This window comes from Odocoileus virginianus, unplaced genomic scaffold (assembly GCF_023699985.2).
Source record: "Odocoileus virginianus isolate 20LAN1187 ecotype Illinois unplaced genomic scaffold, Ovbor_1.2 Unplaced_Contig_30, whole genome shotgun sequence".
Taxonomy (NCBI): Eukaryota; Metazoa; Chordata; class Mammalia; order Artiodactyla; family Cervidae; genus Odocoileus; species Odocoileus virginianus.
The window spans coordinates 691,253-703,497 of record NW_027224347.1 but is presented as its reverse complement, the minus strand read 5'-3'; the positions used below and the strand labels follow the sequence as shown (position 1 = coordinate 703,497).

General features: G+C 41.4%; 2 protein-coding genes across 2 annotated transcripts; one reads left to right on the top strand and one right to left on the bottom strand.

The window, feature by feature from the left end:
• Positions 1 to 1,968: 1,968 nt before the first annotated feature.
• Positions 1,969 to 4,974, top strand: LOC110131864 (olfactory receptor 51E1). The gene has a single exon (XM_070464571.1). The coding sequence runs from the start codon at positions 2,005 to 2,007 to the stop codon at positions 2,956 to 2,958; it is 954 nt and encodes a 317-aa protein (XP_070320672.1). The 5' UTR covers positions 1,969 to 2,004; the 3' UTR covers positions 2,959 to 4,974.
• Positions 4,975 to 7,514: 2,540 nt separating this feature from the next.
• On the bottom strand, positions 7,515 to 8,525 carry LOC110131871 (olfactory receptor 51I2-like). Its single transcript, XM_020884833.2, has one exon. It carries the CDS (start codon positions 8,472 to 8,474, stop codon positions 7,515 to 7,517), a length of 960 nt encoding a protein of 319 aa, XP_020740492.2. The 5' UTR covers positions 8,475 to 8,525.
• Positions 8,526 to 12,245: the final 3,720 nt, after the last annotated feature.

Genomic DNA, 12,245 nt, shown 5'->3' with positions numbered 1-12,245 from the left:
ATAATCACAATGGTGTGATCACTCACCTAGAGCCAGATATCCTGGAATGTGAAGTCAAGTGGGCCTTAGAAAGCATCACTATGAACAAAGCTAGTGGATGTGATGGAATTTCAGTTGAGCTATTTCAAATCCTAAAAGATGATGCTGTGAAAGTGATGTACTCAGTATGCCAGCAAATTTGGAAAACTTGCATTGGTCACAGGACTGGAATAGGTCAGTTTTCATTCCAATCCCTAAGAAAGGCAATCCAAAGAATGCTCAAACTACTGCACAATTGCACTCATCTCACACACTAGTAAGGTAATGCTCAAAATTCTCCAAGCCAGGCTTCAGCAATACGTGAACTGAGAACTTCCAGATGTTCAAGCTGGTTTTAGAAAAGGCAGAGGAACCAGAGATCAAATTGCCAATATCTGCTGGATCATCGAAAAAGCAAGAGAGTTCCAGAAAAACATCTATTTCTGCTTTATTGACTATGCCAAAGCCTTCGACTGTGTGGATCACAATAAACTGTGGAAAATTCTGAAGGAGATGGGAATACCAGATCACCTGACCTGCCTCTTGAAAAACCTGTATGCAGGTCAGGAAACAACAGTTAGAACTGGACATGGAACAACAGACAGGTTCCAAATAGGAAAAGGAATACGTCAAGGATGAATATTGTCACCCTGCTTGTTTAACTTATATGCAGAGTACATCATGAGAAACGTTGGGCTGGAAGAAGCACAAGCTGGAATCAAGATTGCTGGGAGAAATATCAACAACCTCAGATATGCAGATGACACCACCCTTATGGCAGAAAGTGAAGAGGAACTAAAAAGCCTCTTGATGAAATTGAAAGAGGAGAGTGAAAAAGTTGGCTTAAAGCTTAACATTCAGAAAACTAAGATCATGGCATCTGGTCCCATCACCTCATGGGAAATAGATGGGGAGACAGTGGAAACAGTGTCAGACTTTATTTTTTTGGGCTCCAAAATTACTGCAGATGATGATTGCAGCCATGAAATTAAAAGACACTTATTCCTTGGAAGGAAAGTTATGACCAACCTAGATAGCATATTAAAAAGCAGAGACATTACTTTGCTAACAAAGGTCCATCTGGTCAAGGCTATGGTTTTTCCAGTAGTCATGTATGGATGTGAGTTGGACTGTGAAGAAAGCTGAGCACTGAAAAATTGATGCTTTTGAACTGTGGTGTTGGAGAAGACTCTTGAGAGTCCCTTGAATGGCAAGGAGATCCAACCAGTCCATCCTGAAGGAGATAAGTCCTGGGTGTTCATTGGAAGGACTGATGTTGAAGCTGAAACTCCAATACTTTGGCCACCTCATGCGAAGAGTTGAAGGCCTTTTCGTTGGAAAAGACCCTGATGCTGGGAGGGATTGGGGGCAGAAGGATAAGGGGCTGACAGAGGATGAGATGGCTGATGGCATTACCAACTCGATGGGCATGAGTTTGAGTAAACTCCGGGAGTTTGTGATGGACAGGGAGGCCTGGCATGCTGTGATTCATGGGGTCGCAAAGAGTCGGACACAACTGAGCGACTGAACTGAACTGAACTGAATGATAGAATTACAGTAGGTATTAAAGATAGGGGAGCACAGGGTAGTTAGGATAGAAGCAATGGGAGTTTTTATCATCTATGTCTGATATGAACTTAGTCAACTACCTCTTATCGGTGAACTACATGATTTAAAACACTTAGAATTTTTGCTTCAGTATTTTATTTGTTTTCTGAATTCACTTTGAGTTGAGGCTAGTAAGTAAGACTGGGTGAATGCTCATTTGGGCCTTGAGTTATGAAGGATAGTTAGGTTGAATTTAGAATAGGATCAGAGTTTGCATAGGCAATGAAGTTAGAGTTCTTGTCAAAGAATAGGGCATGGAATAGGGAGGGGGTGGCGGGGAGGAAAATGACAGAAAAATCTTAGAGGATCTGACAATGGCTTATCTTTGTATTCCAGCCTCTACCTGCCTGGCACTGGTTGCAGCTCAGCTTCTTCACAATGGTGGGTCCCAATGGCAATGAATCCAGTGCCACGTATTTCATCCTAATAGGCCTGCCAGGCTTGGAAGAAGCTCAGTTCTGGCTGGCCTTCCCACTGTGCTCCCTCTACCTTATTGCTGTGCTAGGTAACTTGACGATCATCTACATTGTGCGGACGGAGCACAGTCTACATGAACCCATGTACATCTTTCTTTGCATGCTTTCTGGCCTCGATGTTCTCATCTCCACCTCATCCATGCCCAAAATGATGGCCATCTTCTGGTTCAACTCCACTACCATCCAGTTTGATGCTTGTCTGTTACAGATGTTTGCCATCCACTCTTTATCTGGCATGGAGTCCACAGTGCTGCTGGCCATGGCCTTTGACCGCTATGTGGCCATCTGCCACCCACTACGCCATGCCACTGTGCTAACATTGCCTCGTGTAACCAAGATTGGCATGGCTGCTGTGGTGCGGGGGGTTGCACTTATGGCACCCCTACCTGTCTTCATCAAAAGGCTACCCTTCTGCCGATCCAATATCCTTTCCCATTCCTACTGCCTGCATCAAGATGTCATGAAGCTGGCCTGTGCTGACATCCACGTCAATATCATCTATGGCCTCATCGTCATCATCTCAGCCATTGGCCTGGACTCACTTCTCATCTCTTTGTCATATCTGCTTATCCTCAAGACTGTGTTGGGCTTGACACGTGAAGCCCAGGCAAAAGCATTTGGTACATGTGTCTCTCATGTGTGTGCTGTTTTCATATTCTATGTACCTTTCATTGGATTGTCTATGGTGCACCGGTTTGGCAAGCCGCATGACTCCCTCCTGCCCATCATCCTGGCCAACACCTACCTGCTTGTTCCTCCCGTGCTCAATCCTATTGTCTACGGAGTGAAGACCAAGGAGATCCGGCAGCGTATCCTTCGTCTTTTTCATGTGACCACCCACACTTTGGATCCCTAAGGGGTCAAATTTCTTTTTCATGCAAAGTCTTTCAGTTCAGATTTTAATATCAACATTTTGGAAGACAGTATTAGGAAAAAAATTCTTAATCAAAACACAACTGATCCTTCAAAGATGAAACTGGTTAGAGGATCTCCATGTGTGCAGGGGCAGCAGAACTGTATACTCCCAATCCTTATTTTTCAATATTATTTTTCCCTTTAGTTCTTTGGGGTAGTTGAGGTTGGAGGGTTATTGCTTCCTATTTGGTTGGAATTCAGTTCAATTTTCAAGTCCAAACCATTCAGATAGTTGCTTGTGCTGATAGTTCATAGCATTCTGAGATAAGGGCGATATTTCTAAAGGATGTTTACCAAAGGTTTGGGTATGACAAAAATTAAATATAAGAACATAATACAATTAGATAATCTGGCTTAAAACTGATTTCCTCTTCAGAATCCCCTACCATTTGGATCTTAGGAAAGGAGACATACCTGGATTTCCCTCTTCAAAGTGATCTCCACAGAGAAAACATGATTTCTTTTTTTTTTCTGACTACCAGTTCTAAAGAAGAGGATTGAAAGTAAATTCACAAAAGATTACATTTATCTACATTAATGAGAGATGATACTGTATCTGAGCATTTTCATAGACTCTGGACAGTTTTCCTTATTTTACAATTTTCTTATCAACCTTTTGATTTCTGCAGGAATATGATTAGTGTCCCCATTGTACTGATGGGGAGACGGATGTTCAATGAGATCACACGGGCTTAAAACATTATCTTTTGATGCCCAATCCCATATTTGAGGAGGGGTTGTTAGACTAGTGGGGTAGTAAGTCAGACATTCTAGAGTGTTGAATTTTCTGTATTTAAGTTCCTTTCTCATTCAGTGTTGTATTTAGGAATTCCCTGTTAATGTTGTTGATGGCTTTAATTTCAAAGGTTCCCAGACTACTTGCCATTGTACTTATGTTGTAGCAACAGGAATATGTTTGGGTAATTCCCAAACAGTGGCTATTTCGGGTAATAGTATGATTAGTAGTTGGGGCATTCACTGGATATCTGGAGAGACACTTTATAGAGAAATGCAGCTGAGAAAACTTAGAAGCTCATGGCAGAAAGGGCAGGGCTGGTACCATAGACCAGGGAGTCAAGAGCACAAAGCATTGTGAGACTGAGTAGGGTCAGTGGCCCAGGTGACTAGTGAGGAAGAAAAGCTAAGGCAAGCATAGGTGCACAGAAAGTGAATAGAGCATAGACGTGGACAACATGTATTCCCAGGGTTCTGAGATACCCTGCTGGGGACACCCACAGCATCAAAGTGCCACGGGTTTGATTCCTGGTTGGGGAATTAAGATCTGACATGTTGTGTCATGCAATATAGACTTTTTTTTGTTAAGACTGTATCCCTGATAGCTGTATTTAGCATGAGTATGGTTCCAAAGGCCCACCCAGGAGCCCCACAGGCCAAGTATAGCATTTCCAGAAGGAAGCCAAATGGGAAGAATGTCTGTGGGCATTGCAGGAGTTCATGAGTAATGAACGGAGGAGGAATGAGATCTGCACCCACAGGGGAGTGCTAGGCAGACCTAAGGAGAGGTAGGTAAGTGTGAGAAGCAGGTAGGAGAGTAGAGAGCATGGCACATGGCTGAACAGACTTTTCTGGCCATGGCCAGAAGCACAGGACTACTCGGTAGAAAGGATATCAGGAGAGCATATCCAATTTCTTGGACTGGAATCCAGAAGATGAGAATTGTGAGCATGTGGAATCTGCTGTGCCCAGTGAGTGGTGACCAGCAGATGGAGGGATATAAATTAGTCAATGCCAGCTAGGGTCACTCTGAACTGTATAGAGGATCATCCCAGTTCCCAATAGTGCCCTGACACTGAGATTGAAAGAAAGAAACAGAATGAGAGAGAAGATAAAGACTTTTTTCTTATTAGGAAACCAGTATATGATCACAGTAAACAAAGATCTTAGACATTCTGAAAATGTAACAGAAATAAAAATGTAATAAAAACTCCAATAAACTTGTCACCCTAAAGAAAAAAAAAGTACTGCTGGCCTTTTGGTGTTTATTCTTCCAGATTTCTAATAAGTGTTTGTATACATGCTTCTGTATGGGTATATGATAAATGTGAGTATCTGTTTTATAGTTGAAATCCCACAAGAGTCATAGATAAATGAGTAAAAAGAGACAAATCAGACAGACACATTTTTTATTTTTATTTCTGGAGATGCAGCTATTAGCTTAGATTTCAAAAGAGATTCCAAGTGTATAATAGTTAATATGCTCAGGATAAAGTTTCATGGTTTTGATCCTAAATGGATTAACCATTTGGTGAATGTAAACACACATGCACACACATCAACACTTCCACTACCTTCCTGTGTTTCTCAATAAATACTAAATGCCAGATTTAGGGACAAAACTATATTTGGTCATTTACTTCAGTACTTACCGGGTCATCCAGAGGGCCCAGAGGTAAGAACTAGGATGAAAAGAGAGGCTGCCTTTTTTAGGAGAGTTGACTGGAAATTAGACATTTCCTGGGTAGTTTTAACAGTTAAAAAATCTGCCTGCAATGAGGGAGACCTGGGTTTGAACCCTGGGGTTGGGAAGATCCCCTGGAGAAGGGAATGACAACCTATTCCAGTATTCTTGCCTGGGAAAACCCACCGTCAGAGGAGTCTGGTGGGCTACAACTCATGGGGTTGCAAAGAGTCAAACATGACTGAGCAACTAACACTTTCACGTTTAAGAACTTTATCATATACATTTTACTTGGACATCATTTTATTGGCCCCATTTCCCTTGTTTAGATATTCTTGTCTCTGGTCCCACCACTGCAGCTAATTGGATCTTTGCTGGGTCCTAGAAAAGTCGGAACAACATGAAATTTCAGTCTTTAAGTCACTTACACATTTTTTTTTTCTTTTTAGGTTTTACCTAGAAATGATTCATAAACATGTCTTGTGTTCTCAGTTATGACTACCAGCTCTCTAGCCCAGATACTCCCCTGCTGCTTGGACAATTGTCAAAACCTTCACACTGGTCTCCTTGCTTTGAATATCATTTGCACCAGTTCTAAATCCCACAGAGCTAGTAGGAGTTTTTTCCAAACACACCTCTGATTAACTTCCTGGCTTAAAATCCATCAAAGATCTTTTGTTACTTCCCGTGAAAAGTTTTTACTTCTCAGAAAGACAGTAGGCTACACTTTTTCCTTTTATACCTGTTCCTGTCTTATTTTTTCAGTATAACATATATAATTCTTCCACACAACGTATTATTCATCTACTTGGTGTCTCTGGTTGATTTTATGAATTTTTAAAGCCTTTGTTTCACTCTGTCCCATTGAGTGAACTGATCTTTTGCCCCCCCCCCCCCCTTTTTTTAGTAACTCCTTATAAAATGAAGCTATCCATGATTTGTCAGGCCAGAAGCAGTATTTTCTCTTCAGTGTGCTCTGACTTCTTGAAGATTTTTAGAACTGGACCATTTTCAGTTCAGAAAAGCTAGAATGAGATCTCTGAGTTCTGTCTAAGATAATAACCTATTTTATATCACTCTTTTAATTAAGTTGAGGAAAGATTCCCTTGTATGCAATGGACATACCTGTGGAGGGTCATTCCCTTCCACTATGGCTGGCCTTCACATAGGCAGATCTGAACTTGGGAAAGGATTATATTATAACATTGGTTTAGGCTTTCAGAGTTGGTGTTCTTGTTTATCTCTTAAGCAAAGTACTTTCAAACTTCATGTCCATTCCCCTGGAGTCTCATAGATTTTTTTTTATCTTATATTTGATCCAAAGAATATGAAGCTGATGCAGAACCAGATTGTAATTTACTATTCCTAAGGAAGCCAACAAGGATGTAGAGTTCTTAACTCTAACACACTTGAAGAATAAGGGTATGAAGACTGTTGGAAATCTGAATTGTGGTTATAGGAGGGGATGCAACTGTCAGTGTCAGACTTCACCATGGAATCTGTCAGGCAAGTGAGTCTCTTGGAGAAAAAGACACTCCTGAGTGGGGTTACAAGAAGAGTTAGTGCTTAGGCAGGTGGCACCATATCACATGATTAACACATTTATTCACTTGTTCAATAAAAATTTATGAAAAAATGAAAAATGGCTTTTTCATGTCTTTTTTTCCTCTAGATTTTCCTTTTCCTTAATTCACAGTTTGCCTAGAAAAACCCTATACATTTTCCAAGATGAAATAAAAAGCCTTCTCCCCTTTGTAGAGGTTTGTCTGATCTTCCTAGGAAAGTTCTGGCATGCATGGATTTACTGTCCTTGGTGATCTCTTGCACTGAACTTTACTATGGTATGTATAAATCTATACTCTGTGTATTTACATGTCTTTAGCCTTTCCTTCTCAGCACTGCTTCTGGTACAAAGTAAATGGTGAATGTCCATTTGTATCATGAAGAAGCCTCATTGTCTTCCCACCGCATGAGCACAGACTAGGAACTGTCAGTGCTTGCTGAGGGTAGCAGGACCCTATGAGGCTACAGAAAGTGTCTTTTGTGATATCCAGACTCTGTAGCATGTCATAATTACATCAGCCTTTGTCTTTCCCCCTTAGGACCCTGAACATGGCCTCCCTGATGGGCTTGGACTTGACACTATAGATGAGGGGGTTGAGCGCAGGGGGTACCACTAGGTACACGTAGGCAACAAGGGTATGTACCACAGCGGGAAGGTGCCTCCCAAAGTGGTGGATCATGGACATGGTGACACCTGGAATAAAGAAGACAAAGACAGCCAGGATATGGGAGGCACAGGTGTTGAGGGCCCGGATGCGCTCCCTGGGAGAGGCCAGACTCAGGACCATGCGCAGGATGAAAGTGTAGGATAGGACAATGAGCAGGGAATCTATGCCCCCAGTGGACACAACCACATAGAGCCCATAGTGTATATTGAGGCTGATGTCAGCACAGGCTCTTCTCATCACATCAGGATGGAAGCAGAATGAGTGAGAAAGGACATTATTGCCAGGGCAGAAGTTTAGACGCTTAATCAAAAATGGCACAGCGAAGAGGCACAGAGTAGCACGGGCCAAAATGGCCAGCCCAATCCTGATGATGACACTGTTTGTGAGGACAGAGGCATAGAGCAGGGGGTTGGAGATGGCCACAAAGCGATCGAACGACATGGCCAGGAGCACCGAGGACTCCACCACGGAGAAGTGGAGGAAGAACATCTGGGCCAGACAGGCATTGAAGCCGATGAGCCGATGGTCAAACCAGAGCACAGCCAGCGTGGTGGGCATTGTGGACAAGGTGAGGCCCACGTCGGTGAGGGCCAGCATGGACAGGAAGTAGTACATGGGCTGGTGCAGGCTGGGGGTCCTCCTCACAGCCAAGAGGATCAGGCAGTTTCCAGTGAGGGCTGCAGTGTACATGGAGGAGAAGGGGATGGAGATCCAGCCATGAACAGCTTCCAGGCCTGGGATGCCAATCATCAGGAAAGCAGGCGGCTGGAAGAAGGAGATGTTGGCAAAGGACCAGGAAGAGAGCATCCTTAGTTTACAGATGAGGTCTCCAGAAAGATGTGACTTCTTCAATCTGGGCAGGCACTGAGAGGATCCAGAGAAAAGAAAAATCTAATATTGAATCCGAATTCTAAAAATCAAGTCCCGTACCTGATCAAGTCCCAGTACAATCAAGTAACTGGTTGTACTGTTTACCAACATGTCTAAAACCTAATGATAATAACAATTTAAATATTGGCAGACCCCCTATTATATTCCATGTACTATGCTAGTGTATTTGTCTAGATGTTCTCATTGCATTATTAAAGTCATAAATTTCTTTTTAAAGCTGTTCCCCCTCATCCACAGTATTGGACCCTATGAGTCACGTCACTAAGACATAATTTTATCTTGCAAAATTTACCATCCTTAATGTCGAGCCCAGGTATGAGCTGATGAAATTTCTCTGTAGCGAAATAGCAATTAGAATTCAGAGAATCTGATCACTGTCTACTTGTTGCTCAAATTGAGGACATATTGCTATGTGCATTGGGATATAAGAAGAATGCCTGTTTGGAGAGAGAGAGGGACAATTGAATCAGACATCCAGGGAGAGGCAAGGATGAGAGCTCATGCAGTCTGATAGAGACAGGGTCTGAAAGAGTGACTAGCTGCTTTCTTCCCCCATGGAGATGTCTTACACTTCCTGAAACCAGGAATTCCTAAGGTGCTATGTTTCTCTTGCTTTTGACTTTTGTATAAAACATTTTGAGTATAATAAATGGATTGATTTGTGCATAAGCATTTTTGACTGAATTTCTCCATCTCAGAACCAGCAGAGACTTTGGACAAGGCCACCTCCCCCCTCCCATTATACCGATGAGAAAACTGAGACTCAACTCTAGTGGCTGGCCTCTGAGAGAACTGCGCCTATATTGTAGTCCTTGACATTCAATCTGAGTCTCTCTGACTCCAAATCCAATATTCTTTCCTGCGACTTCTTCAGATGAGACACAGCATTTGAAGACTGTCTTAAGTGCAAAGCACCACAGGATGATTTTTGTTATTATTGTGTAATATGTATTTCTTTAAATCTTTCACTGCATATTATTCCTTTAATCTTCGCAACTATCTTGTGATGTAGACTCTGAAGGGATTACTATCCTTACTTTAGGGATAATGTAACTGAGATTCAGAGAAGTGACTTGTTTATGCTACTCCTCTACTTAAAACCTTTCAGTCATTCCTCAGTGCACTCTGATAAAATGCTTGTGATATGATGTTATATGGTGATACTGACCCCTATCATTTCAAACATTTTTTTAAATTGGGATATAGTTGATTTACAATGTTGTGCTAGTTTCAGGTGTATAGCAAAGTGAATCAGTTATACACATACATATATATATATACTCATTTTTAAGATTCTTTTCCCATATAGACAATTACAGAGTAAGTAGAATTCCCTGTGCTATATAGTAGGTCCTTATTAGTTATCTATTTTATATATAGTAGCATGTATATGTCAGTCCCAAGCTCCCAATTTATCCCTCTCAACCCCACCTGCCTAACTCTCCACCCTTATCACAGAACAGGAAACTTCTTGCTTAGTATTCTTTAACCACACAGATCTTATTTCAGTTTATTAAAAAAGCCAAATTACTGCTTCGCTTTGGGGCTTTCCTATTCATCCTTTATCCCTCTATTTGCTTTCTCCTGGCTCACTCCTCTGTCCTTAGATCTTGAATATCATTTTCTCAGAGACCATTTGGGTTGACCCTCATTAAGTAGGTGCCGAGAGCCATATACCAAACCCATTACCCTCACCCTACACATACTTAGTCTCCTTGATACCACTCCACATATTTTAAGATTTTATGATTGCTTCTTTCCTTGAAATCTTTTGTTCTCTCACTAGACTGTAAGAGCCATGAATACAATAGCCATATGGTTATATTTGCTGACACAGAGCTCTTGCATTGTGCAGTGCCTGGAACAGAGCAGATTTTCAGTCAATATTTGCTTGTTTGAATAAATAAATGACAAAATAAATAATCAAGTCTGTAAACTCAATGAAAGGAGAGGAAGTAAAAGAAAACTACTATTCCCCTATCTTCCAAATATTGGGAAAAGGGCTGCTTTTAAAGAGGAAGGTAGTTGAGGTCTTATCCTAGGCATTAATGCATTATAGAATTGAAAACATGTTTGATTCATGGATGACTTGGCATAAGAGAAATGCCCAATGAAGGGTCTTGTTAAATTTTTGAAAATGAATTTATGAAAAGAATTAAGGTCAACAATGAATCTCAAGTATTTGGGTCTATCCATACTGCTTTGAGAAGTGTGATGGGGGTCCTCACAGACATATGTGTACTTACAACCTTACTATTGGATAATCTGCCTAGAATTGAAGCTAACAGATGTCCTTTCACCAGCTTCCTCTATCTGCCCAATATGCCTTACATCTGTGCTCTCCTTCTTCTAATTCAGTCCCTAATTCAATAGTTCATAATCTCATCATTTCCTTTATAGTTTCTTAGGGTGGCTGCTTGGCTGGTGTCATTTCTCTTACCTACACAAACACCTCCTCCCCTGGCAGATTTCTCAAGCTACTTCAATCAGTTCAGTTTTCCTAATTTTCCTTTCCACACTGAAATTGGTGTATCCCTGCACCATGGAACCTCTTAATCATTCTCTAGGCCAGTCCACCAGTGCCTTTGGTTGGAGCTCTGTACTGTCACCTGGGTGTACATCCCTTCAGGGCTTCAGAATCTCTGGGGCAACCACAGGAGCAGAGACCCTCGGTTCTGTCTCCACGCTTTGTAATTGGTGGAGTAACACTATCACACAGCATACAGCAGATACGATGCATTCCAATTTATTTTAATGTAGAGAATTAGAGCTATGCCACTATATCATTGAGTTGTGCTGGTTATGTATGGCACAGATTAGAAATTAGTCAAGTTATGATGAACAATGAATTCCCCCCACTCTGAAGCCACATGGTGGGATATATCTAACTTTTCCTATCAATGAAGACACTGAGGCTTGGAGAAGTAAAGTTTCTAGTGAGGATATAGCATTGAATGATGTAATCTTAATTTTGTTTGTCACATATCTTGTTGTTCCAAATAAATTGCACTGTTTTCCACAGACTGCACATGGTACCAGGCTTGCTAAAAATCTGTCAGTTTCTCCTCGTGATCCTCAATTTCCTCATCTGTAAAATCGGGGAACTGAGACAGATTATCTGTCTTTCTAATTTTGGCATTCTATGATTGCAAGACCCAGTGTTCCTAAGATAGATTTGTTTTTCACTTTCCTACCTTTTCCTTTTATTGTTTTTTTCCCCTCTGATTCTCCTTCCCTTAAGGTTCTTATGCTCCTAAACTTTTGTTTTTGCTAAACAACCCTCCACATGCCCAGACATTTTTTTCCCTCCCTTCTGTTTCTTCATTCACATCTCTTAGAAATCACATTCAACCATTCAGTCATTTACCTGGTGATTTCTGATTTCTCTCTCCTCTCAGCTAGCTTGAGCCTCCCAAGAACAGCAATTCTGATTAATATTCATAAGGATCTACTCAGTACAATGTATGGTATATCTTGGGAATTTGGTTGCTGTGATAAACAAGTGAATGAATGAAAGTCACTAGAGTAATTTGCATACTATCCTTGTGTGTTGCCAAGCATGCATCCTTCTATTTTTCTAGAATGGCAGCCCAGAAGAGATTTTGGTACCCTTAACCATTACCAGTCTGGATCACCAATATAGACATCAGTCTTAGAAACAGAGCCTGGGATTTTGAGGCCTTCTCT

Bases quoted from the DNA above. Each gene is read 5' to 3' on its own strand.
- LOC110131864 (XM_070464571.1), top strand. From the start codon at position 2,005: ATGGTGGGTCCCAATGGCAATGAATCCAGTGCCACGTATTTCATCCTA.
- LOC110131871 (XM_020884833.2), bottom strand. From the start codon at position 8,474: ATGCTCTCTTCCTGGTCCTTTGCCAACATCTCCTTCTTCCAGCCGCCT.